This window comes from Meles meles, chromosome X, assembly GCF_922984935.1.
Source record: "Meles meles chromosome X, mMelMel3.1 paternal haplotype, whole genome shotgun sequence".
In the NCBI taxonomy this organism is placed as follows: Eukaryota; Metazoa; Chordata; class Mammalia; order Carnivora; family Mustelidae; genus Meles; species Meles meles.
In genome coordinates, this window is record NC_060087.1 from 113470049 (window position 1) to 113496640 (window position 26592).

At 42.5% G+C, this 26592-nt stretch overlaps 2 protein-coding genes across 6 annotated transcripts in view; one reads left to right on the plus strand and one right to left on the minus strand.

Annotated features, from left to right (window-relative positions):
* Positions 1–15677, minus strand: RAP2C (RAP2C, member of RAS oncogene family). 3 transcript variants are annotated; one of them, XM_045995320.1, is made up of 4 exons: positions 15559–15677; positions 13189–13964; positions 10417–10729; positions 1–2486 (listed from the first exon to the last, which is right to left on the minus strand). In XM_045995320.1, exons 2-3 carry the CDS (start codon positions 13459–13461, stop codon positions 10451–10453), a joined length of 552 nt encoding a protein of 183 aa, XP_045851276.1. In that variant the 5' UTR covers positions 13462–13964; positions 15559–15677; the 3' UTR covers positions 1–2486; positions 10417–10450. The 3 variants fall into 3 exon arrangements, with proteins under 3 accessions (XP_045851276.1, XP_045851277.1, XP_045851275.1); XM_045995321.1 differs by lacking the exon at positions 15559–15677 and adding an exon at positions 14311–14395; XM_045995319.1 differs by lacking the exon at positions 15559–15677 and adding an exon at positions 14090–14300.
* Positions 14390–26592, plus strand: part of LOC123934980 — a 25365-nt gene continuing 13162 nt past the window's right edge. For 2 of the 3 annotated variants that reach the window (XR_006816861.1, XM_045995317.1), the window contains exons 1-2: positions 14882–15022; positions 15289–15390. Coding sequence is in view for 1 of the 3 variants with exons in the window: in XM_045995317.1 (XP_045851273.1) it covers positions 15358–15390 (33 nt within the window). In the remaining 2 variants the exon portion in view is untranslated. Of the gene's footprint in view, positions 15023–15288; positions 15391–21176; positions 21349–26592 lie in introns of all 3 variants that reach the window. The other variant, XR_006816860.1, reaches the window with a different exon arrangement.

Sequence of the window (26592 nt, forward strand, 5' to 3'; positions counted from 1 at the left end):
TCGGTAATACAGATGTCTATTTTATTAAAAAAGTTACAAACAGGTGGACTGCAGGGTCATCTTACAAAATGACAAGAATGAAATCTATTGGAAAAATTTTACTTTTACAAATCTTTATAGGTCATTGTTCAATGTTTGTACTTGTTATTTGAGATTTTTACTTTTCATTGATAAAGTTACAGTACATTAGATCCATTAACAGGTTACATGATTTTATTTGCAGAGCCCTACTGCAGTGATTTGAACAACTCCTAAACAGATGCCACAGTAAAGATGAGACATATATTTCATTTAATATTAATTTATTATCCTAATAAGCAACTTGACATGCAATCTAGTGAGGAAGCTAAAATAACTTTTGGTCCCTTTTCTTAAAATGTGCTGGAGAAACCACCTTTCTATCACTTTCCCCTGATTCCTGTGATCCTAAGTGAATTCAGGTTAAATTTGCTGCTGAGATCAATCCTGGGGGCAGGGGGGAACTATCCATAGGAAAGAAACACTGTATATATAAAAAAATCATCTGCAGAAAATTTTTAAATCATCATGAATTATTTGATTCCTTTAGAATTTTGCACAGCTAATAAAGACGAACCATGACCACCTAACCTACTCTGTACCAAGTGTTTGGTTTTTAAGTTTGGTATTAAAGTGCAAACTTAAATTAGGTATTCATTCAAGTGGTCTGTGAATAAGGAACAATGTTTCAAGCGCCTCCACCCTTACAGTCTCCCTATAAAATCCAAAATCTCAGATCAAGGGTTCACTTTGAGGGAATCTGATCAGGAATCAAATGCAACACGATTTTAAAAAAGGAAATCAAAGTTTAATCAATCTCTACATAATAATTAATGGTCATGCTGACCAATAAATCACATGAATGTAGATATCACTTTATTTGAACATCACACACAATATAAATTTAAATTGCCACACCCTTCCATAAACCATCACTGCATATATTAGAGCTTTCCTTGACAAAGTTATTGAGCTATCATTATAGATCAAAAGCATAGTTTTGGTTTTTTGTTTTGTTTTATTTAGAAGCATGTTCAAATGACTAAAGCTGGGCTCCTGAAATCGAGAACTTTGGTGCAGTAGGTGAGCTGCAGTTACTAACTTCTGCAAATTAAAAGCACGCAAATAAACCAAATAAAAACCCAACGAGAAAATACTGTCAAACTTACAAAATTTTAAAGTTGTTGCTAGAAAAAGCGCTTGTTGTCAAGATGTTAAAACTGAACCAAAAGATTACAAGTTTCTTTTCTGTTTGTATACCTGTGTTATTGTTAAAATGTTCAAGTATTCAGACAAAATGTGCTGATTAGGTAAACAACATGGAAGGCAATGGCTATTAGAAGCACATTTGGAAAAAAAAAAATCCAAAAAACAAACAAACAAAAAAGCCCAGAGACTTGGCGCTATCCTCTCCTGTTACACAGATTTTTGTCTCTACTACGAACATGCTTCTTGAGAAATAACTAAAAAGCAGTTGTGATAGTGCAAGAAAACTTTAACAAATATTGCTTTAAACTATTATCCAGAAAGACAAATATTAAGAACTAGAAAGCATATATGATTTTATTTGAATTCAATTTTACATGTGCAGAAGTCTACTAGATGTCAATTACAAGCCTGACAGGCAAAGCTGAGCGATCTCTGTTTAGGTATACAATTAATTTACCATGGATACAATATCCCTTTTCAAAGGCATTGCTAAGTAGGTCATAACTAAATTTAGAACTTCACAGAAAGGAAAATGTTACTGCTGCAATTCGATGCTGTAAATGAGATTAACACATGTGAAAACCTAATGGAATCCAATGCTTAAGTCTTCAACTAAATGCTCTACCGTCAATTTCAAATATCATTTGGAACTTTCAGAACATGTTAATTACAGAAATACATCACAAACTGCACTTGAAGAAAAGGGATATTCCATCATCAGGGTAAAAACGTGATCTTCAGTTTCTTTTTACAACACTGCCACACGTAAACAAAGTCTCAAAGTATTAACCAACCATTTAAAGGAGAAAGATTTTACAAATAGAATGAAGCACTGGTGCGAGGTAATATACAGAAGTAACCATTTGTTTAAGGCTCAATTTTTTTCTCCATTATAACTTTCTTTTAAAAGGCATTGAGTAGGTAATACTGAGTTTGAGTATTTAATAAATACAAGTTGAGAAACTGATTAAAGAAATCAATTAAAATATTAAAAATTAATTCTTGCATATTAGCCAGCAATAAGAACTTAGAAAGCTACAAAAGGACTGATTGATAAAGAACAGATTTTAAACATATGGTAAACGTGCTAAGCATTCCCGTTTAAGGTCAATGGATCTTGAAGGCCAAGGACCTTATGCACTGAATTAGATGTATGGCAACATGCTGTAATAGAGACAGGTTTACCAAGGCTCAGTTCTGCAACCCAGGTTGTAAAGTTCTCCAAAGCAGCATCTGTGCAAATTTCCTCTGAGTTTTATCTGCAATTAAGATGAAAATATCATAAAAATATAGAAACCGATTACAGGTTCAAATGAGAACAACGACAACAGATCTATATATACGCAGAGCCGGCACCAGAAGAACTATGTTAAGGTGTAATTTCACTGTGTTCTCCATGAGTTAAAATTAAAAAAATAGTTTTATGTGGTCAAAAAGAGTCACTGAAAATTAGAAACACTAGTGATGCACTGAATATAAAATACTGTGTGTATCTGGCTACTCTGGTTTATTTTTAAATATATTATTATACTTCATACTTGTTTTATACCTTATACAATACTAAACATGTTCTTACCAGTTTACAAGATTGTACAGTACAAAAGTGGCAGATATTAACTTCTACTTTGAAGCTGATTTCTTCATACTTTTAATGGGAAATGGCATTAGAATAAAATACATCTTCATTATGAGCAAACTGGACGGTATGCAAAACTTTTTCAAAATGTACGGCTTGGGGGAAAACTTAAAATAAGAAAATGTAATGCAATCAGGGTCTACCTACTGAGCACCTACTACGTACCCCGACTTGGGTTAGATGCTAGGCGACAGCGGTAGTTCCCGGTCCCCATTCTGGTCTGCCCTGGTTTGGATATCCTCCCAACCACAGGGACCTCTCCTCTGATCGGGGTTTCTCAGTCTCCACTCTCACAGTCGACACACTTTTCCCCTTCTAATTAATACCGAGGTCGGGGGGAACCTATCATTCAGACACAAAGTCCTTTAACTGTGCTGGGTCACTATGTAGCTTCTAGGGGAGTGGAATTACATTTGTTTTTTTAATGTAAAAGATAAAAGTTGTTAAATGAAGCCAGAAACAAAGAGTAGAATAGCAACTATGAAAGAATGCCAGGCAAAACCAATTTAAGATCATCTAAAGGCTCTACCAATATTTCTACATGCATAATTTTAATTCCATTTGACAGCTACACTTCTATTAGTGTCCAACCCTGAGAGACGTCTTTATTAGCGGCTATAACATAAAAATGATTACTTTTTAAGAATGTCTCTCTGCTCATTATTGAAATTCTGCCACCTAAACACATTAGGAAAAATAGAAGAATTTGCCTTAGAAATTATTATGAGACAGTTTTTTCCAATTCAAATTAAACCTTTTTTCACATCAAAATTAACTAGGATGCTGGTTATTTAAGCTTGAGCAAGTCCAGTTTCCTCATCATTAAACTAAAGATAAAGATTCTTTCCTCAAGGGTTGTGGTAAATATCACAAAATGTGTGAAAGGACCTTGACCTAACGCGTATGTCAGCGCAAATGTCAGCGTTGCTGTTGTTTTCCATTTCTCAACTATGACACAAATTCTAGAAGACCAGAATCATGTCTCTGATATCCAGACTGAGGGCCTTTATTTTTTAAGTCTTATTTGAATTTTTATACCTAAGACAACAGCATTTCTTTTTTTTTTTTAAAGATTATTTATTCATTTATTTGACAGAGAGAGACAACAAGAGAGGAACACAAGCAGGGGGACCTGCAGAGGGAGAAGCAGGCTCCCCGCTGAGCAGAGAGCAGGGCTCTATCCCAGACCCTGGGATCATGATCTGAGCCGAAGGCAGCCGCTTAAGGACTGAGCCACCCAGGCGCCCCAACAGTATTTAGTATATCTGCAATTCAGTGTGAAGGCTTTTCAGTAATTCAGATTAGACTTTTCTCAATTGATCTGAATTAATAAGTTTGCTGTAAATTTTCATCCACATTAAAAAAAATAATTATAAGGAGTTTGGGATTTTCAATATGCTTCTGTCTCTTAAACAGTGAAGACTTGTAACTTACGATGTTTTAGTAGTTCCGGCATTCTCTGAAATCAAATTGAGGAAGTAGTAATTATTTGTTTCTAGCCAAAATAAACACTAAGAATATGAGCCAGCTTATCAACCATAATCTACATTACATAAAAGGTGATAGATGCATTATTTCCCACTCTCTAAAGATCTGCTTACCATATGGTCCATCCACACTCCACAGGACCACAACACTCCAGTAAAATCAAGAGACAGATAAAGCCTGGGTCAGACTCAACAATATTACTAGGAGGCATACTGTTGAACAAAGTATTAATACCAGGTCTTTTTCAGAAGAGTAATAAATTGTGACTCTCTGCACTTACAAATCCTAAAGTAAAAGTCTGCATTAAGCAAAAAGGACAGTCTCTCTCAAGATGAGTTATTTCACAGAATGCAAAATATAAATGTTATTGCTGCACACTCTGACAGCAACATTTTCAGTATACTAACAACTCTCGTTCATTTAAAAAACATTCCAGAAGCTTTAAAGGCAGCTGGTCAAACTCATACTTTTTAACTCCCAGGATAGCACATCCAGACAGATTGCAAAAGTATAACTTGCTGCCTGCAAGACAGAATCCAAGTGATCCTTGTCCTCGACAATCAAGTTTCCAATAAGACACCCAACAAATCTCAACTCTGGAAGCTTCTGCTCCAACTCTTGCTTAACTGGTTTCACTCTTTCACTTTTTTCCCAATTAGATTTTGTTAAGGAAGAACGCGTGCGCGCGCGCACACACACACACACACACACACACACACACACACACACCCGGAACAGTCCAAACCTTCTGCTCAGGAAATGATGAAATAGAGTCTCCCAAGCGGGGTAAGTTGGTACCCGAGAGTACCAAACACATAACTGAAAGAACAAAGATCATTATTTCTGGCAGCATGAAGTAAAGAGAGATCCTTGATTCCAGACCAGCACATCATTTCACGTGGCAGCAGAATGCCCGGGATGTTAACAAAGGCTCCTGAGAGGCCGAGCAGTTTATGAATGTCTTTTTAGCTTAGCTGGATTCGCCATTTCTACGTACAATGCTATTTACTAGCATTCTTTTTAGCAAACATAAATGTGCAAACATAATCAATTTTCATTTTTTTCCAGTTGTAGACATATGATATTCTGGAGATTTAGCCAAAGGAATTTTTTAAAAAATGAATTTCCCTTCACATTTTTTTTTACTTGGCATTTTCATATCCAAAGTTAAATACTCAAACTAGGGCACTGAGCCTTGGAATGAAAGTGGGACCAGGCTGTAAGGAGTTTACGGTAAACCCGGGGTAGAAAGGAAGGGATAAACTGTTTTTCTTCTGTCCTACACCTAAAATCTCTGTAAATTTAAATTAATTAATTCAATTCTGAGATCTCCGGTAGTAGGACCGTGTCCACTGCGAAGCAGGGTATGAGCCCAATGACTGGATTCCAGCTGCCAGCTTCCGATCAGATCAGGTAGGGGACTGCTCCCCTCCACTCTAAGTCGCTTTTTTCTGAATCCCATGTTCCTAAAACTGTGGCGAATCAAAAGAATTTGGGAGTATGTTTTTTTGGTAGGGTAAGTTTTTCCAACAGCTGACAGGACTTAAGTTTTTCTTAGTGATATTATCTTCTGGATTTTCGAATTCCACTGAGAAGTAATCCCACGAGGAGAATCTCTCCTGGAGTATGGCTGGAATATTTCCTCGGTGGCAACTCTCCAACTCTATGATGCAATTTTTGTTAATTCTACTGATGGTTCGTTCTAAGCCAGAGAGGTAATGGAGTAAAACTGAATGGCTCATATGCATTTCATTCTGCAATAAAAGCCTAATCTTGAGGTTAAAAGGAAGCAATTAAAGGGAACAGATATACAAGGAGTCATTCTAATCACAGACACCTCCACACCCAGAGCAGGTCTAACTAGGCTCCTATTCACTCTGAACAGTTCCAGACCATGAACCCTTAGGCCGGGAAGGGGGCGATGGTGTGGGGGGAGTTGCAGAAAGGACCCTCTTATGCCCCAGGTCCACTGCATATCTTTACAGTACACAGTGCCCCCAAACCATGCCCCCTGCTCCACCCAGGGCCACCATGCCACAGGCTCAAGTTTGGCTCACCGTGGGAACTGTATGACAAACAAGCATTTAAAATAAGCTATTTCCCCTATTCAAGGTGATATGCAAAATAGGGCGGGGGGAGGGTGTGAAGTATCTACACTTTAACTCCTGCAACAGAATTCCAGCCTAGTGTTTCACCCATAGGATTCATATTTAACTTGGATATGAAAATGCCAGCATTTTAAAGTACACAATGTTATTTAATTTCCATCATTTTCCCTTTTTCTTTTGCTAAATCCTTAGCACGTCGTATCTAATTAAAAGCTGGGGGACAAAAGACTAGGAACAATTCTGATTCCACGTATTTATTTTAAAAAACCCTGAGCATGCTAATCAATTCTGCAGTGTTTAGAAATGGTAAGGCCAGCGAGACTAAAATGACATTCATAGATGATTCAGCCTCTCAGGAGCCTTTGTTAACATCCCGGGCATTCTGCTGCCACGTGAAATGATGTGCTGGTCTGGAATCAAGGATCTCGCTTTTTCTTCAGGCTGACATACATAATGAACTGAAGCTGACATAAATAATGATCTTTGTTCTTTCAGTTTGATTGCTGGTGTTTGGTACTCTTATGCACCATTTACTCTCGTTGGGAGAAGCCGTTCCGTACTGCATGGAGAAAAATAGGATCAAATCTTTCAGGAGCCCTTAAACCATAGTAAGAACACCTTTTTTATTCTGGTTTTCTTTTCTTTTTTTTTTCTAATAACTTTCATCAATACTGGAGTGAGATACAGAAATCCTTGAGAAATAATCTCTTAAAGAATTCTATTTGCCAAAAGGGTATTTACCAAACTGTCACACTTGAAGGATAACTTTACTGCACTTCCCACCTGCCTTTCGGGGCGCCAACAGACTACTACTAATTCGGGGATATTATTTCACTCCTTTTTGGCGCTCTCTCTGTTTGGAAATCACCTCTACCCCTCCCTCATCCCCTTCACATCCTACCCATTCTTCTAAGACGGGACTCAAATGTTACTGTTCCCCCATTCCTCGAAGTCAGTGGTTCTTAGTGACCCCTAGGAGCCATCAGGCAACGTCTGGAGATATCCTTGTTTGTCACAACTAGGGGTCGGGGAGATTGCTGCTGGCAGCTACCTAGTAAAAGGAGGGGCCTGGGATGCTGGTCAGCACCCTCCAATGCACAGGGCAGTCCCAGCAACAAAGAGCCCAGAGTCCTGACAAGTGTGCTCTAACTGGACGTGAGCTCTCCGCTCCGAGTGCCCACAGCACTGGGATTCACTTCTTTTCAAGTATTATGAGACGGCTAACAAAACACCCATCATTCTCCATCCACAGTACACCCAAAGAGCCAATTGTCAATTATTTACACCAACATACAGAGGAGCTATGATGTAGTTAGTGAAAGCAAACCAGGCTGCAGCCCCGACCTGGGTTTCCAGTATATTGTTGCTGCGCAGGAAGGCAGGCTTTCCAGGCCCTCGGCAGCAGGTTCCCCGAGTCAGTAAGGAAAGCCGCCACGAGAACAGCACGTAAAGAATCTGGGCTTCGGAACTCACACTAAGACTACAGCCAGTGGGAGGGTGAAAGGTGAGGAAACGATCCTGGGAGCCATGCAGATAAACAGGTGTTGGGCAAGAGACCTGTGACCCACATTGAAGGGTGGTAAGAAATAAATGTGAGCAATTATCAGAAGCAATTCTTAGAACATTAAAATGTCCCCTTTCAATGAAGAGCAACCGCCTTACAACAGTCCCAACAGTTCTGACTGATCTGAATCTTATCATTTCTCACTTGGACAAAGGTGCTCTTCTAAGTATTAAGGACAAGCATGGCTGAAATCACATTGTCAAAGTTTGATCCTCACTTTGGATCTGGGACTGACAGACTTCGGAGCTCCGTGGCTCAAGCTGCGGGATTCAGAATTCATCACCTATTTTTGTTGATAAATAGTAAGCCAGCATGAGCACGAGCTTTTCCAGGCATCAGGTTATAGATTCCCATACACATCAATTCCAGCTTATGTGAGGTCAGAAAAGAACAAGCATGGTGTGCTTTGTTCTAAAAGATCTCAGTCAGGAAATTTCCTTTAATATTTTCAGGCATTCAGCTGCTTATTTTATTTCAGTGCTCACACCTCCAATGTGTATTCTGCTTACAACAATGAAAACCAAACAAAAAACTACACAGGCGATTTGCTCTATTATTATTATAAAGAAATGACCAATTATTAAATTTAAATCATTAAAACATAAACATAGTTGGCTTGAGATATAAAGCAATTTGATTTAATCATCCCCGTAGGTAACCAAATGGATTCAAAGTCATTTAGATCCCACAAGCTGCAAAATGAAACAAATGTAGCAAGAACTCAGATTTAAAAATCACTTTAGGAACTATCCATTTGCCAATCTGAATTTTATTTCGTTTACTTCCGTGGCTGTCTATGTTAATGCCGGAGAGAAAACTGGGAACATTCTGCGGGAGCTGGTTAATTTCTTTTATAAAGATGACAACACTAAAACATGCACGTTTATGTCACTTCCCCAGTTCCAAGTGTCGGACAGAGTAAGAGAGCATAATGGTAAAGATGCAAACACCACAAAGACTTGTTCCAACTTGAAGCTGGCTTCCCAGTGGGGAGAGATTTAGGGAAACACGAACACGGGGCTGGATCACCTGCAGACGCCTGTTCCTGCTTCAAACAACTACACTGCCAGCGTGACGCTATCAGCCTAACACAAGCTGGAGCGTGGTCTCGACAGTGATGCCGGCCGGAGCAGGTGTAGCCAGGTGTTAGAACGTTCAGTGTGCTCTCATCATATTCAGACACGCTAAAAAGGAGGCGTGTGAAAGCATTTTGAATAAAGCACTATTGTCATCCTTCATTTTCGAAGGTGACAGACACTCCCTGACACAAGATCTTGTCTGTAAAGATAAACTGGGGACTGTTAGTCTTTTCTCCAGGGAGCACATCTAAAGCCAGACCTTTGATTAGGAACCATCTCTGCAATCTGAAATGCCTGTTGCCATTTGCAACACGGCCTTATAGACTTGAGGTCAGTCTTGGCTCCCAACAATCAGTTCCATTCCCGAGATTGTCAGGCTAGTCTGCCGGTTGCTGTGGTCTTGCAGTCGTCCAGGACACTGGTGGTTTTATCTTATTATGTAAGGGTTACTGTCTAAGTGAGATGAGACTATCTGCCCAATTATAAACTAGATTAAAAGATCACGATGTGAATAAAAGAATGCCACTTAAAATGCTCAGTAAGTCTTACACAACTTTGCTTTTTGAAAAAGTCAATCATTTGAAAAAACTCTTATGAAGTTATCATTCAACTCAGTGCAAGGCTTGTGAAGGTTTTGTTTTTGTTCTTATTTACTCCATTATTTACTAAACTGAATAGAAATGTTGCCTGGGCCTGGGTGTGTCTCTTCTAACACATCACAGATGACTTTACCAGATTTTCATTTGGACCATGTGGTCATAATGAAGTCAAGGTACGCTGTGGCACTATAATTTGTTATTATCAGAGGTCACTTAAGTCCTTGAAGTGCAAGGTACAGATGAGCTTGATTAAATAATCATCCTGTTCAATCAAGCACTTGGATGATTAGTAAACTGATGACTTCAATTACAGCAGCTCTCTAGCCCGGGACAGAAAAGTGTAGAAAACATAAAACCCATCATCTTCTGAAATTATTGCTGGATGTGAAATCAGCGCAACAGGGAAGAGGAGTATCATCTTCTAACTCACCCCACCCCGAAAGAATGTTATCCATGAAGCAGAGAGAACAGTGATTCACCTTTAAAAGATAAATCTTAGTGACAGGAATATAGGCAATTCCTTACCTTCCTTTTGCTTATCTTTTTTATTTTCTTCATTGAATGTTGACTATTTTGTGCTAAGGGAAATGTTACTTTAAAAACACACAAGGAAACTGAAGGTAGCACAATGTGCATTGGTATTAACCAGCTTTTTGTTAATGCTCAATCAAAACCAAAACACACTCAGACTCATAAGGTTCCATCAACAACTAACCTGCTCGGTATGGCCATGATTGAGGTTCTTTTTTTTACTGGACAACGCAAGTTGTACAACACTGATCTTGCTTCTCGGGCAGGGATGAATAGTTCATTTGCCTGACGATCTCAGCAAAAAGTTCATCCACCATTGATTTACTTTTTGCCGATGTTTCCATGAAAGGGCAGCCCCATTCTTGAGCCAGAGCTCTGCCTTCTGAAGACATAACCTCTCTTTCTGGTTCCAGATCCACTTTATTTCCTACTAGGATTAGTGGGACTTTTTCATATCTCTTCACTCTGACAATCTGATCTCTCATGGGCTTGATATCCTATTCAAACAATCACAAAGAGAAAAAAAAATTCTGTTTGCATGACCGTAACAGGAGTATCACAATATTACAAGAATTCATCCCTCGGGGAGCACAGAAAACCAAATCCAAAATAAAACTATACACCCAAATGGACAAAATAAACATTTTCCCCACCCAAGCAGGAACTCCATCATTTCCACATATCGCACTTGCCGGGTTTCTCTCAAGAAAATAAAATGCAGCCTGCCCACGAACCTTGGGACCTCTACTTCTTTCCCCTGGTCTGCACTGATATAAAAAGTAAGTTCCCAATTATGATGAATCCATTTGTACATAAGGATGTTTAGCTATCTCCTTAAACCTGCCAGCTTGTCAGCACTCCTGAAAACACCTGTTATCTTAGCACAGGCCTGCGGCATCTATGCATTCCTAGCCATTTAGCAAGTGTGCCTGTGAGAAAGTGTTTCAGGTGGGACCAAAAACACCTCATGCCTCAAAGACCAGTTCAGAACAGATTTATACACTTAAATGTTTCATTTTAAATTTAATGGTAGGCCTTCATCCCAGTGAAATCGAACACCTTAAAATACACTAGAAACTAATGTGACAATGAGCAGCTCCTAGGAAGGACAAATCACACTGAGGAGCAGTCTGGGTGGGAAGACAGTCATACTTCCCTTTGCCTGGTTAGGTTTTACAACTTCAATTTTCTCCCGAGTGTATTATTTTTTCTAATTACAATTAATGATAAAAGACAAGAGCCTTAGCAATTCTCAGGTGGCATTAACTTTGGCCGAAGGGAAGAAGTGTTGCTTTAAGGCAATTATATAGATTTAATACAAAGTTTCCAATTTTTAAACCTCTCAAAACTTAAAAGGTTTGAGTTAAATATCAAACGTGTTTCATCTGAATAGCTGACAGTGAAGGGAACATTCGCTTGCGGGATGAAGGAAAAATAGAGGACTGAAAATTTGTGAAACCATGATTATTTGGTATTTGCAACGATTCCGTTTGATCATGTATCAGTTCGGTCTTCTAGGTTAAGCTCTTTTTCCCTGTGTCCTTATGGAAACACAAGTTCAAATGAGAAACCGAATTTATGACAACTGGGCTTCAAAGAGTTTAAAAGTCTCCGCTGAAATAATGGCAGTTTTCCACTCTCTATTTATGCCTGTAACAGAAGCAGACATAATGGAAAGAAATCATATGAAAAACCCTTCAACAGATTTTCAGCCTCAAGAGAGTCAGCTAATAGAATAACAAATCTCTGGAGGATCCTTTAGAAAGAAAATGCCTGTCAAATAGCACCTTTGGTACTTTCTGGGGAAAAATGCTTTTATGATACTATTATTGCTTTGGAATTCAAGCCCACATAAAACGTACTTTAGTTTGGTCACTCCACTTACAATATCTTTAAGAGAAAAAAAAATCCTGAAGTTGCTATACGTGGTTACTGGAAAACTTCACTAGAGTACTGTAATTTAAATACTAAGAAAAGCGGAATTCGCACATTGTATTAGCTAAAGCACTTAATGTCTCTTAAGCAAGCAACATTAAGTGCATACCTTTAAATGCAGAAAAAACTATCCATTTCCTAAATCAATGGAGGTCAATAGAATGGGTCAATATGAGGTTATTTATTTTGGAGGAATAAATAGCAACATTTACTGCATCTCTTAAAATAATGTTAAACCTTCAGTCGGTCTCCCAGTGAAGGACAGGACAGATTTTTGGAAGAAACTGGACCGCCTCCAGCTTGGCCACCCAGCCAGGGTTAGAAATGTGCACTTGTCTGGTGTTCCCAGACCCACATATTTTGCATAAATACAGTTGGTGTTATCAAAAAACAACTTGGATCAGCTGCAAAAGAGGAGAGTCACCGTAGCCTTTTGCCGGTTATTAATTCTGGGTACTCGTCTTTTCAATCAGTAACTTTCCTTCACACGCCCCAAAGTAAGTAAAATGCCTAGAAGGCAGGTCCCGAGTTCTCCGTCTTGTAACAGTAAGATTTATGAATCTGGTTGGGAAACTTGGGTGAGAGAACACAGAGGAAGAGGTGGGGAAAGCAGACACAGAGGAGTTACAGATAATCGGCTCCGAATAATTTTCTCTGCAAAGGATCTATTTATCTGAGATTAGCTCTTAAATGTTGTTCGGTAAGTACATTCATCAATACTTGTTGAATTGAACAAGCAACTTCAGAAGGTTCCCTTCCAGGCTAAATATACACAGACCATTTCATGCTCACTTTTTTCTGACTCAAAAATAACTTTAAAGTATTTGTTGACGGTTGTTACAGCAGACTCTCTCTATAGAAACAACCCGATACTTTCCGTGCCAGAAGTAACCTCAAAAATGCGCCATGTCTAACTTTCAGAAGCAAAACATAGTCATTAACGCACGGTTCAAGCACACCAGAAGTAAATGTGGGATTACCACACCCCCTTCTAACAAATTACAAGACTCGGTTTGGTTACCTGGAAAGACTGTTGATTAACCAGGCTATAAACCAGGATGAAACCTTGGCCGTTTTTGATGTAGAGATCTCTCATGGAGGCAAACTGCTCAGTTCCTGCGGTGTCCAGAATTTCCAGCACGGAGGGGGAAGAGTCCACTTCGATCTCTTTGCGGTAGAAATCTTCAATGGTGGGGTCATATTTCTCAATGAAAGTCCCAGTGACAAACTGCACAGTAAGGGCAGATTTGCCAACCCCTCCGCTCCCTAACACCACTACCTTGTATTCCCTCATGAGTCTCACCTTCAGCAACTCCTAACAGAGGAGGTAAAAGAACACCCCGCTAGCCGCTGCGGCTCGGGGAGGCGGAAGGTGGGCGGAAATCTGCGAACTAGGGAGGAGAGTGCGGAGAGGCAGAGGGCCCAACGGGGGAAGAAGAGGAAGTTAAAGGAGGGGGAGGGGAATGAGCCAAGTGTCGGGTGGGTGGGGATGAGATGGTGATGCCTTTCCTATAGGAACCGAAGCCCAGGCAGGGGGCGTGGGGAGGAGGGCAAGCCCGAAGAGGCGGGGTGGGGAGGCGCGCCGCGCCCCGGAGGGAAGCGGTGGGGGCCGCGAAATGGGAGCCCCCCGCGGCCAGGGGCGGCCCGGCACCCCTCCCCCGCCCTTTACACACAAAGGGGCCCAGGGACCCCGCTTCCTGCTAGCGCCGCCGGGCCGGCCCAGGCCTGTGGGCTCGGCTCCAGTCACTGCCGCCCGGGCGGGTCTCTGAGCCGCGGCTCCCGCGGGCGTCGTCCGGCCTGTGGGGGAGGTTGGGGGAGGAGAGGGGGCACGTTACCCGCCGGCCCCCCGGCCGCCACCCGCTCCCCGATCCCTTCTCTCCGCCAGCTCCCGCCCGGACCCGGCTGCCTCCGCCGCCGCTTACCCCGCCGTCCGCACCCGCCCGGCCGCCCGGGAGTCTCCGTCACGCCAAGGCCATGGCCAGCGGCCGGCTCCTCCGTCTTACCGCCGCCCCAGCGCCGCTGCTGGCGGAGGGGAAAGGGGCGGGGGCCGTCCGGCGGCGGCGGCGGCGGCGGCCACTCCGGGCGAAGCCACCTCTTTTTTTTTCCTCTCCCACCCCCCACCCCCCCCCACCCCAACACACACCCGGAAGGGTTTCCCTGACACACTGGCTGAGGTGCCCCAGTTCCCCGAGACTGGCCGGGATCACTTCCGGTGGGGAAAGTCCCACCTCTCCGGGGCGAGTCGGGTGGCGCCGGGGCCGCGCCCTGCCGAGCGAGACCTCGGCAGGGGACGGTCTCGGGTCGCGGCCGCGGCCTTGGCAGAGGGCCTCTGGGAGAGCCTCCGACTGCCTTCCTTTCCCCGGCCGCAGCCGCTGCTGCTGACAGTCCCACGCCAAACCCGCCGAAGCCCTTGGGCGTCTCGGTGGCCGGCCAGACGACTCGCGGGCTGGTTGGCCGGTGCGGGACGGCCGCTAATCATCTGGCCTCCGGGAGGGCGCCGGACATCCCCGGGCTGCAAGGGACCCGGAAAATAAAGCAGCCAAGAAACTTTATTTTCCCCGCTGCTATTTCCGTCACTTAATGTTTCTCTAAGGAACGCGTGCGAACTACCCTTAGACTTCACTGTTGCTCTGATTTCGTTTGTGATGTGTCTGACATCGCCATGCCTGACAAATAATTAAACAACACAGTACTTTTATCATTTGGCAAATCTGCTTGACTCCACCAGCAAAGACCGAACTCACTCCTTCCTTTCTTATCAGAAGGCTCAGAAACAACAGGAGTAGAAGCAGTCTTTACCTTACGGTAACTCAGCTTTACCCCGATTTGATGCTAACCACTACACAGAAGGAAAGGTAAGCAATACTTAGAGAAGACTCGATGGGAAAGTGTTTAGGCCTAAGAAACTAACTGCTTTTAATCTTTCATTATCTGTTCACGCGGCAGCTTGCGTGGCTGGCTTTTCCACGATAAAGTTTGTTTTAACGGTCATCCTTCATAGTCCTTGAAATGCAAAAAGGAAAGACCGGCATTAAACACTAAGTTTCTATTTTTAGATAAAATTTTTACTTCTTACATATCTTTCCTTCTGCTAACTTTCGATTTGTAAACTTTGTGACAGATCAACAGAGCCCTGGGGCCAGAAGGCTGACTGACCTTTTAGGCATGTCACTCCCTCTTTGATTCAAGCATGCACCCAGAAACCTGCGCAACTCGGTGGCCAGTAAGTTAAATTGATTCCAAATTCCCTTACTTGCAAGCCCTCACAGCCAGGCTGTATAAAAAGAGATTTATTACCAAACCCCACTGAGCAGACATTAGAAAACAGGTAAATCATGGTAGCATGAAGTCCCACCGTGTTTTTCCCCGAGCGTTCCCCAATGTCACTTACAGTATCCAAAGGACAGTTTAGTTCAATTTCTCCTCGACTTAGGGCTGCTGCAATCTGTCCAGCGAAGTCCCCAGCTCTGGCTCCAGCTGGCCTGAGTCCCGCCTGATATCTGAAGCACTGCCCTCTGCTGGAAGAGGTTGGTCTATGAGTTATGAGTCTCCCGGTAGGTCACCGCTCCTTCCATAGTGCTGTTGCCGGATTTGGAGCTCTGCTGCCCATCTCCCTGTCTAACTGTCTCCAGACTGTCTGGTGGGATCCACAGCCCTGCACCAGCCCTGCTGGAAACGGAGTCTGGAAATTCCTCTTCTGATCCAGCAATCAGTGTTGAGCAATAAGTAGCAGGTCTCTGGTCTATTACTAAACTATCACAGACAGGGAACGCTTTTTGAGGTTGTCCCACCTGTTGGCAAGTCTCATATCTTTGATTGTGTTGGCTAAAGTGTTTTGGACAGAGTTCTTTGTTTCTCCATACAGGGAAACGTGCTCCTACCCTCAGTACAAAGTCCTAATGGGTCACTCTTATCAGCTACAGAGTTGACAAATGTCACACTCCATCTGAAACTCCCGCTAAGCTTTCTTGGGAACAACGGGCTTCATTGCAGCAGCAGCAGTTAGGAAAGCAAACAATTGGAAGTAGCTTAAATGTCCTTCAGTAGACAGTTCAAAAAATGATTGTGAGTGTGTGTGTGTGTGTGTGTGTGTGTGTGTGTGTATACACTGGCGAAATGGATACTATGCGGCTATTTAAAAGAGAAAAGATTTGGGGGCGCCTGGTGGCTCAGTGAGTTAAAGCTTCTGCCTTCAGCTCAGGTCATGATTCCAGGGTCCTGGGATGGAGCCCCACATCGCATGACATCAGGCTCTCTGCTCATCAGGGAGCCTGCTTCCCTTCCTCTCTCTCTGCCTGCCTCTCTGTCAAATAAATAAATAAAATCTTTTAAAAAAAAAGTGAGAGAAAAGATTTGTAAGTGCTGATATGAAAAGATGGTCAGGATATATGATGAGGTTGAAAGAAAGCAAGATACTGAACAAATATAGAGTTGTTCCCATTGAGGTAAAATATGTGGGAACGTCAGCAAAAATAGTTACGGAGCCATTAAAACCTGCAACAAGTCATGGAGTGTCGGTGACAGGTATTGTGAAAGGGCTTTCAGTTCTCTGCAACATTTTAATTCTTCAAAATGATCAGGTGTCATGGGGGAAAGAGGGGGATAAGTATTTTTTTTTTAAAGGAGAAAAGAAAGGGGTTGATCATCACTTCCTCAAAAAACAATATCCTGACTGTCTGGGGGCTCGGTGGGCAGGTCAGCCTGTTAAACTCCGGCTGCCTGTTCTGTCCTCCCCAAACATCTCTACTTAGAAAAGTATTTTCACATACATTATCTCATTAGACTCCAGTTGTTCGCCAGTTTACTTTTATTAGGCAATGAGAGTATAAAAACCAGTCAGGAGAGCATAGCCAGGCCGCTGTGCATCAAGGGCTCTGAACCGAGGCAGAGAGGCATTTAACAGGCAGCTTGCCCACGGCCTTAACTGTGGCAGCTCAAGCAAGGGATTTCACCTGTCTGAGGCTCTAACCCCTCTTCTGTAAAAGGCAGCTAACCATTTCATGTGAGAATACAATGCAGTGGTGTGTATTTGAGATGATTAGCTCAGTCCCTTGCTCATGACGAAACCCCAGTAAATGCTGACTATTTGGTTTTTATGTAAAAGACTTAATAGAGTATTACTTTTAAAAAAAAATATTTTATTAGGATGCCGGGGTGGCTCAGTGGGTTAAGCCTCTGCCTTCAGCTCAGGTCATGATCCCAGGGTCATGGGATCGAGCCCCGCGTCGGGCTCTCTGCTCCGCAGGGAGCCTGCTTCCTCCTCTCTGCCTACCTCTCTGCCTACTTGTGATCTGTCTGTCAAATTAATAAATAAAATCTTAAAAAAAGATGTTATTTATTTATGACAGAGATAGCAAGAGAAGGAACACAAGCACGGGGGAGCTGACGAAGGAGAAGCAGGCTCCTCGCTGAGCAGGCAGCCCAAAATGGGGCTCCATCCCAGGATGCTGGGATCATGACATGACCTGAGCCAAAGGCAGACGCCCAATGTCTGAGCCACCCAAGCGCCCCTAAAGTGTTATTCTAAAAAAAAATCAGCAAACATACAGAGGAAAACAAAACTTTAACAGCTCAAATATCTCCCAATGGCACAAGAATAATAACTCAGTTACTCTTTCCAAAGATATTTATTGTTAAAAGCTTCTGGTGTTTCCAGGGGAAAATGGTATTTTTATGTTAGCATGTCTATCAATCCAACTTCTATATGTATTTTTAAAGATTATTTATAAAAGAAATCTTACTATACACATTATTTTGCACCTTGCTCTTTTCACTTACTGTGTCTTGGTGATTGAAATCATTGAAACAAAAGCGTACTTACATTTAAAATTTTCTGGTAAATATTGCTAAATTGTCATTCAGGAATATCATAACCAGTTCACATTCCTCCTTACACAGCATGACTATATGTGGTTTTTTGTAACCTCACCCTAGGTATTACTAATTTTAGTATTTTATAGCTACTCTTACTCACTTTAGGGTATTTTCAGGACTAACAAATGCAAGGTAGTATGACAGGAATTTGGCCTTCAGAATCAGGTAGTCCCAACCTTGCCCTTTGCCGGCTAGACCTTCATCCCCTCGTTTGTTAAGCTGGACATGAGAGCCGTATCTAGCTCATAAGGCTCCTTGGAAGAATAAATGAGACAATCCATTCAAAGCATTTAGCAGTCCAAATGAACTGTTTAATAAATGTAAACTGCTCACGTAACACTTCCCACTCCCAAGGTTCAAGGATGGGGGGAGGGTAACTTCTCTAGACCGTATGCCCTTGAGGTTCAGAACTTTTGTTTTAATTTTGTTTCCAGCGGAGGATGTTTTGTATCTATTCTGTATCTGAGGGCATATACTATATACAGAATATGTAAATTACAGGTACATAATCCTGTTTTATGCAATTAGCTTGGCACAAGTTGAAAGTGCAAAAGTTTGCTTCGGGCACCAATTGTTCCCTTCCGTGATCCCTCCCTTTCCAGTTCATACCTCCTTCAGCTGCAATCCCTGGAGCCATGGACAGTTCTGGATCATTTTCCCTCATTTCTACCCTCCCAGGGAGCCTTCTCACCCTCCAGGGCCTGGGAAGATACCCAAGCCCTATACTATCCGTGTCCCAGGCACTTTCCTCTCTTTGGCTTGAACTTGCCCTTGGATTAGCAGAACCTGAGTCAGTAGTGTCCTGGGTCTTTGCCTACAGAAGTCTTCGACAAGGCAGCTCTTATTTCAGTGCTTTAGGTCGGCCTCTCTGTACAGATTGTTCTGGGTTCTTCCCAGCTCCTTCTACCCTCTGAGATGCCAATCTTCCTTTCGAAATCCGGCCTTCAGCTATACGAGCTGCTGCTTCTGCCTATCAGTCTCCCCAGCTTTAGCTCTCCTACAACCCCAACAATGATTTAATCACATTCGACCTTGTCCACCTGGACTCCTTCATCCATCCAATGGGATTTCATGGGAAGGGCTGGTTACCACAGAAGCCACTGCCCCAGCCTGGCCAGGGAAAGGCTCCTAGACAGGCACAAAACTTGTATTTTCCAGATGGGACAGCTGAGAAAGTTCTCTCTCTAGGAACTCAGGGGCCTACTAAATAAGAGTCTAACACAGCTATCTGAACCCCTTTGTCATTCTCCCTAGCTCATCTTTCCTTTCAAATACAGTCATTAGGAAAGTATTTTGTAATCTATTAAGAACCAAATAAATTTGAGGGGGACACCTGGGTGGCTCAGTCAGTTAAGCGTCTCCCTTCAGATGAGGTCATGATCCCAGGTCCTGGGATTGAGTCCCACATGTGGCTCCTTTCTTGGTGGGGAACCTGCTTCTTCCTCTGCCTGCCACTCCCCCTGATTTGTGCTCTCTCTCTCTCTCTCTGGCCAATAAATAAAATCTTCCCAAAAAAGAACCAAATAAATTTAAGGAATTAGTATTAATAATAACCATAATATTTTTCTTGTTTATATATGCATGTCTATGGGCACTTTAAATCCGTTATATAAACCTACTCTAAATTTACGTCCATTTGAAGGTAACTGGCAGGTGTTGGTAACATACAGGTGGGTGGGGCCCTATTCCTGGGGTTTCCGATTCTGGGGCAGGGGCCAATAATTTGTATTTCTAAGTTCCCTGATGCTAAGTTCCCTGATGCTGCTGCTGTTGCTGGTCCAGGGACCCTACCTTAAGCATCACTGTCCTAAAAGGTGGTGGGGCTTCATATTTGGGCCTTCCCTGCTCAGTGTTCACCAGTTTATCCACTCATTCATGTATTCACTCATTCAACGCCCCATTGATTAAATTCCTACTCTGTGCCAAGCACTTTGCCGCATAGTGGGAATAGGAAGACAGGTAAGACACGGTGCCTTAAGGAGTTCATGGCCTTTCGAAGAGCTCATAGAATTAAATTAATATTTGCAATACAGTGTGACAAGTGTCATGATAGAGATATGGCCAGGGTACTCTGGGAGACCCAGGAAGGGCATCAGAGGAAGGATTTTGTTTTTGTTTTTGTTTTTTTTTAGGAGGCGATTGGGCTATAGGTAAGGAGGTCAGAGGGGTCAGTAGGGGCTAGAACCAGATAAAGAAAATCCTTGTATGGTAAGTTGAGGGGCTTGACCTTTCCCCTGCAGGCTGTAGGAAGTCACAGAACATGATTTTGTAAAGGTTGGGCTGTATGACACCGAGCAAAAGTAGGGGATCTGGCACCCAGGCTCAGATTCAAATATTGACCATGCTGCTTGTATGACCTGGGCAAAGTTACTTAACCTTCTCTGAGTCTCCCTTTTGTCATGTGTAAAGGGGGAAATAGCATCTGCCTTATTTAGGTGTTGCAAAGATTAAGAAAAAGTACCTAAATGTCTGGCATATGGTATGTGTTTAATAAATGGTGGTTATGGTCAGGTTTGAACTTTAGAAAGCTACCGACGTGGAAGACATGCTTCTCAGATTATGACAATTCATTTGAAACTACCAAGCCAGTTCAAATATCAAGGCCATATTTGATGTAGTGGCAAGTGGGAGGATTTCATGGTATACTAATGATTTATGAATGACAGACTCTATGACAGGCATTGTGGTTTACACATATCATTTTATTGAAAAGATTTTATTTATTTGAGAGAGAGAGACAGAGAGAGCATGAGCCCAGGGAGGGGTAGGTAGAGGGAGAAGCAGACTCCCCAGTGAGCAGGGAGCCCGACACGGGGCTCCATCCCAGGACCGCAGGACCACGACCCGAGCCCAGTTGTACAACGAAAGGAGTCAGGCTCAGAGCAGTTAGGTAACTTATACAAAGTGGCACAGCTTATCAGTGGCTGAGCTTGAGTTCAGACTCAGGTCAGTCCAAGCCCGGAGCTGGGGGGGGGGGGTATGTTTGCTACCTTGTTTCACAGCAAGCAGTTCTGTTTCTCTGGAGTATAAAGCAGTGATGGGCGATAAGACAGTGTTAAAGAATTTGGGCTTTGTTCTGTTTCTCTAACCTTGAGCAAGTCTGGTTATTCCAACTGATTTCATATCCTCTCCAAGAACAGGCCTCCAGGACCCACCAGGAATCCCTTGACCTTGGATCTGTTGCACCTGCTGCTGAAGCTGAGGTTGTCACGATCACCTTCCAAAAAATGCCTTTGAACATTTACGACAGGGAACTTCCTTCTCTTGCCCCTGGAACCGTATTTAACTCTATGGGAGGAGGCAAGGGGTAAGATTAATTCTCTTTAATTTTTTTTTTTAATTTGACAAAGAGAGACCACAAGTAGACAGAGAGGCAGGCAGAAAGAGAGAGAGAGAGAGGGAAGCAGGCTCCCTGCTGAGCAGAGAACCCAACGTGGGACTCGATCCCAGGACCTGAGATCATGACCTGAGCCGAAGGCAGCGGCTTAACCCACTGAGCCACCCAGGCGCCCCCCCCCCCTTTTTTTTTTTTTAAATTTGACAGAGAGAGACCACAAGTAGACAGAGAGGCAGGCAGAAAGAGAGAGAGAGGGAAGCTTAATTCTCTTTAATTCTGTTATTACAAAGAGCAGTTATTATTCACTGGGAGCTTGCTAGATGTCAGGAAGTTGGTGGAACACTTCAGTAACTCACAGCAAGTACTAGTATCATCATCCCTAGTGCAGAGAGGAGGACACTAGGCTCAGGGAAGGTAAGTAACTTCCCTAAGATCACACAGCTAGCAGATGCCGATCCAAGCAGAGAACTGCAACTTTCATCTTCACAAACCTTACATTTTTAATTTCTTCCTTAGCCTCTGTATCTCTGGCACTTCCAAACACAAATGTCATCCTCTTGAATGCTTCTCCTGCCTACATGATTTATTACCACACAATAGTTCAAACCCTGTTTTTAATGATGTATATACAAATATGCCTGTTTTCTCCAAATGACTGCAGACCATCAGAAGTCATTCGTTGGCCATTAGCAAAACGACAAGGGAGGACAAGTGTTGGTGAGGATGTGGAGAAAGAGAAACCTAGTGCACTGTTGTGGGGAATGGAAACTGGCATAGTCCAGCATGGAGGTTCCTCAAAAAATTTAAAATGGAACTACCGATTGATTCTGCAATCCAGCTTCTGGGTTTATAGCCAAGGAACATTTTTGTCACTATCTTGAAGAAGTATCTGCACCCCGTGCTCGCTGCTACATTATTTACGATAGCCGAGACATGGAAATATATATAAAATATCACTCAGCCATTCAAGAAAGGAAATGCAGCCATTTGCGACAACATGGACGAAACTAGAGTTATGCTAAGTGAAATAAGTCAGACAGAGAAAAAGAAATATGTGGACTCTGAAAAAGACAGGAAGAACCCAAACGCATAGAACAGAGAATGGACTGGTGGTTGGCAGGGGCACGGGGTGGGGGGCAATGGGTGGAGGTGGTCAGACGGCACAAACTTCCGGTTAGAAGATGATTAAGTTCTGGGGATGCCATGTACAGAAGAGTGACTATAGTTCGCAATACTGTATTGTAACCTTGACAGTTGCTAAGAGAGTAGGTCTTAAAAGTTCTCACCACACACACTCACACGCACACACACAAACAAATAAGGTAACTATGTGAGGTGAAGGGTGCATTAACTTATTGTGGTAATCATTTCCCGAAATACACATGTATGAAATCATCACATTGTACACTTTACACTTACACAATGTTATAGTCAATTACAGCTCGATGAAGCTAGGAAAAAAAAAAGTCATTCTTCCCCTCCTCCATTTCCTATTTTATTCTTCTTTATAAATGGTAATTTGTGATAATCACATGCCAGGCTAAATTTTAGCTATTGTGTATGAATGCTTAATGTGAAATTGAAGATTCTTCCAAAGTTGTAAAGTATGGTTATGAGAACATTAGGGACTCCAGTCCCATCTGACTCAGCTTCCAAGGGGAATTTATCCCAAGTGCTTCACAGCTTACCAAAAGTGATATTCTGACCCCCAGCAGGTAACCAAAGTTGAGACTAGAAAGGAATTGCCTTAAAACTGAATTCTCAGCCATTTCAAAGGACTGGTGTCTGAATGCCGGTAAAGGCTGGTATTTAAATATGAGTACTAGGGCACTCAGCTGGCTCAGTTGGTGGAGCAGGGGACTCGACCTCAGGGTTGCGAGTTCAAGCCCCACGTAGGGTGTAGAGATTACTTAAAAATAAAATCTTTAAAAATGTGAGAAATAATGTGAAAAATTAATCAAGATAGATATTGTTCGCTAAAATAGATCACTGTTATTGTCTGTTTCGAAACTGTAGCAGTGCATAAACCCTGTCAATTTTTTTTTAATCTGGAGCAGCTCGCCGAATATGCTGAGTTCTAGCACTAGATGGCGGCAAAAGATTAAGCTGGAAACACACCCTTTTTGATTCTTTTCCCTTATTTTCGAAGTTTTTAAAACAATACAAGCAAAATCCACTTCCTGGATTTAAACAAAGAAAACACCACACCTGTTGTTTGAACAGTGTCAGTGGGTGAGGGGCTGGGTTGCTGTTGCTCAAAGTGGGTGCCTTGGCGAGATCACCCAGACTCAAGGAGTAGTTTGACCTCCAGCTTTGAATGGTCTGGAGCTCTGCTTTGTGTCACGTGGAAAGCTGAGGGATTAGAAGTTTGAAGGTGAGGGTAGAGGGGTGAGCCCACTCCTGTGAACCAGTTCCTAAAAGTCTGAATCATAAATCATTTTACAAGGAGAAATCTAATTTTCAAGCTGATGGTAGCACTTGGGCTACTTAACTCAGTGAATGTTCTTCCTTAGAGAGCCCAGGGAGTTTGCTGATCGTAAGGGCATCTCAAGCTTACTATATTTGAGATTCAGCATATCCTTGTGTTTTTTTTTAATTTTATTTATTTGATAGAGCATGCATGAGTCAGGGGAGGGACAGAGGGAGAAGCAGACTCTGTAGTGAGCAGGGAGCCCACGAGACGTGGTGCTTGATCTTACGACCCTGGGATTATGGCCTGAGCTGAAGGCTGACGCTTAACCAACTGAGCCACCGAGGCACTGCATGTATGTGGTTTTTAAAGCAATGTCTACAGCCAGCGTGGGCTCCAACTCATGACCCAGAGATCAAGTCACATGCTCTACTGACTGAGCCAGTCAGGTGCCCTTCTTTGTTTTTTCTTTTAATCTCCAGCACTTACCCTTCTTATGTTTTCTATCACAGTAAATGGTACCACTGTCCACCAGTTATGAAAAATAGAACTTCGGGTATCATCCTCAACTCCTTCTTCATCCCAGCTTCCCATAACCAAACAACTACCATCCTGTCAATTCTACCTCCTTAGTATTTCTTATACTTGTCCCATTTTACGTATTCTCTAGTGTGTCGATGAGAGTGGAGAAACATGTGTGTGCCATCTCATTCCTAAACGCTGTAATAGCCTCCAAAATGGTTTGTAAGTCTGTAATCCTTCCTTCATGCTTCCACCGGTGCCGTGAAGCAACTCTGATTAGATCTTTCTGCTGATTTCAGTGATTCCCTATCAAGAAAAGCGCAAACTCATATGTAGAGAATAGAAGGTCTTCTGTAGTCTTGTCTCTGCTGTGGTATCTTGTCATTTTGATCTGCATTTCCCTGATGACTGAGGATGCTGAACATCTTTCCATGTGCTTATTGGCCATTTGTATATCTTCTTTGGAGAAACATCTACTTAGATCCTTTTCCCATTTTAAATTGGGTTATTGGTCTTTTTATTATTGAGTTGTGTTTTTTATATATTCTAGATGCAAATTTCTTTTTTTTTAATTAAAAAATTTTTTAATAAACATGTAATGTATTTTTATCCCCAGGGGTACAGGTCTGTGAATCGCCAGGTTTACACACTTCACAGCACTCATCACAGCACACCCTCCCAATGTCCAGAACCCCACCACCCTCTCCCGACCCCCCTCCCCCCAGCAACCCTCAGTTTGTTCTGCAAGATTAAGAGTCTGTTATGGTTTGTCTCCCTCCTGATCCCATCTTGTTTCATTTATTCTTTTCCTACCCCCGAAACCCCCCACGTTGCATCTCCACTTCCTCATATCAGGGAGATCATATGATAGTTGTCTTTCTCCGATTGACTTATTTTGTTAAGCATAATACCCTCTAGTTCTGTCCACGTCATTGCAAATGGCAAGAGTTTATTTCTTTTGATGGCTGCATAGTATTCCATTGTATATATATACCACATCTTCTTTATCCATTCATCTGTTGATGGACATCTAGGTTCTTTCCATAGTTTGGCTGCTGTGGACATTGCTGCTATAAACATTTGGGAGCACGTGTCCCTTCTACATTTGTATCTTTAGGGTAAATACCCAGTAGTGTGATTGCTGGGTTGTAGAGTAGCTCTATTTTCAACTTTTTGAGGAACCTCCATGCTGTTTTCCAGAGTGGCTGCACCAGCTTGCATTCCCACCAACAGTGTAGGAGGGCTCCCCTTTCTCCGTAGATACAAATTTCTTAACAGACCCGTGATTGGCGAATATGATCTCTCATTCTCTGGGTTGTCTTTCACTTTCTTGATAGTGTCTTTGGAAGCACAGAAGTTTTTAAGTTTGACTAAGTTAAATGTATCCACTTCTTATTTGGTTGCTTGTGCTTTTGTTGTCGTATCTAAGAGTTCTTGGCCAAATCCAATGTCATGGAGATTTACCTTCCATTTCCTTCTAAGAGTTTTATATGTTTAGGTCTTAGATTTAGGTCTTTGACCCATTTTCAGTATATATATGTATATATAGAGAGTGTATATATACTGAATACAGGTATATATATCTACCTGAGGTGAGGGTCCAATTTCATTCTTTTGCATGTGGCTAACTAGTTTTTCCACCACCACGTGTTGAAAAGACTAAACTACAATTCTAATTGTCTATTTTCTGGAAAGGATATGACATAGTCCAGACTCCAGTGCTTCCAGAGTTTGGTCCCCAGAGCAGTAGCATTGGTATCACCTGGGAACTTGTTAGAAATGCAGTCTCAGGTCCCACCAAAGATCTACTGAACCAGAAATTCAGTGGTGGGGCCTAGTAATCTGGTTTTCATAAGCCCACCAGGGGGTTCTGATGCAAGGGCTGGTTTAAGAACCAAGGCAAGTCACGGGCGCCTGGGTGGCTCAGTGGGTTAAGCCACTGCCTTCGGCTCAGGTCATGATCTCAGGGTCCTGGGATCGAGTCCTGCATCGAGTCCCTGCATCGAGTCCCTGCTGAGCAGAGAGCCTGCTTCCCTCTCTCTCTCTCTGCCTGCCTCTCTATCTACTTGTGATCTCTCTCTGTCAAATAAATAAATAAAATCTTTAAAAAAAAAAAAAAAGAACCAAGGCAAGTCAAATCAAACGATGAAGCACTTGGTCAGGCCACCAAATTCTACTGAATTCTTCCTTGTGACTATTTCCTGCATCCATTGGTCACCACTTCTTCCCATTCTCAGTCTCATTATCTTAGTTCAGGTCCACATCATCTCACAATACAACTG

What these genes read in the sequence shown, in the direction of transcription:
- RAP2C (XM_045995320.1), bottom strand. Translation starts at nt 13,461, where the DNA reads ATGAGGGAATACAAGGTAGTGGTGTTAGGGAGCGGAGGGGTTGGCAAA. An exon ending in TTAATCAACAGTCTTTCCAG is followed by an intron (nt 10,730 to 13,188) that starts GTAACCAAACCG and finishes TTGTTTGAATAG; the next exon opens with GATATCAAGCCCATGAGAGA.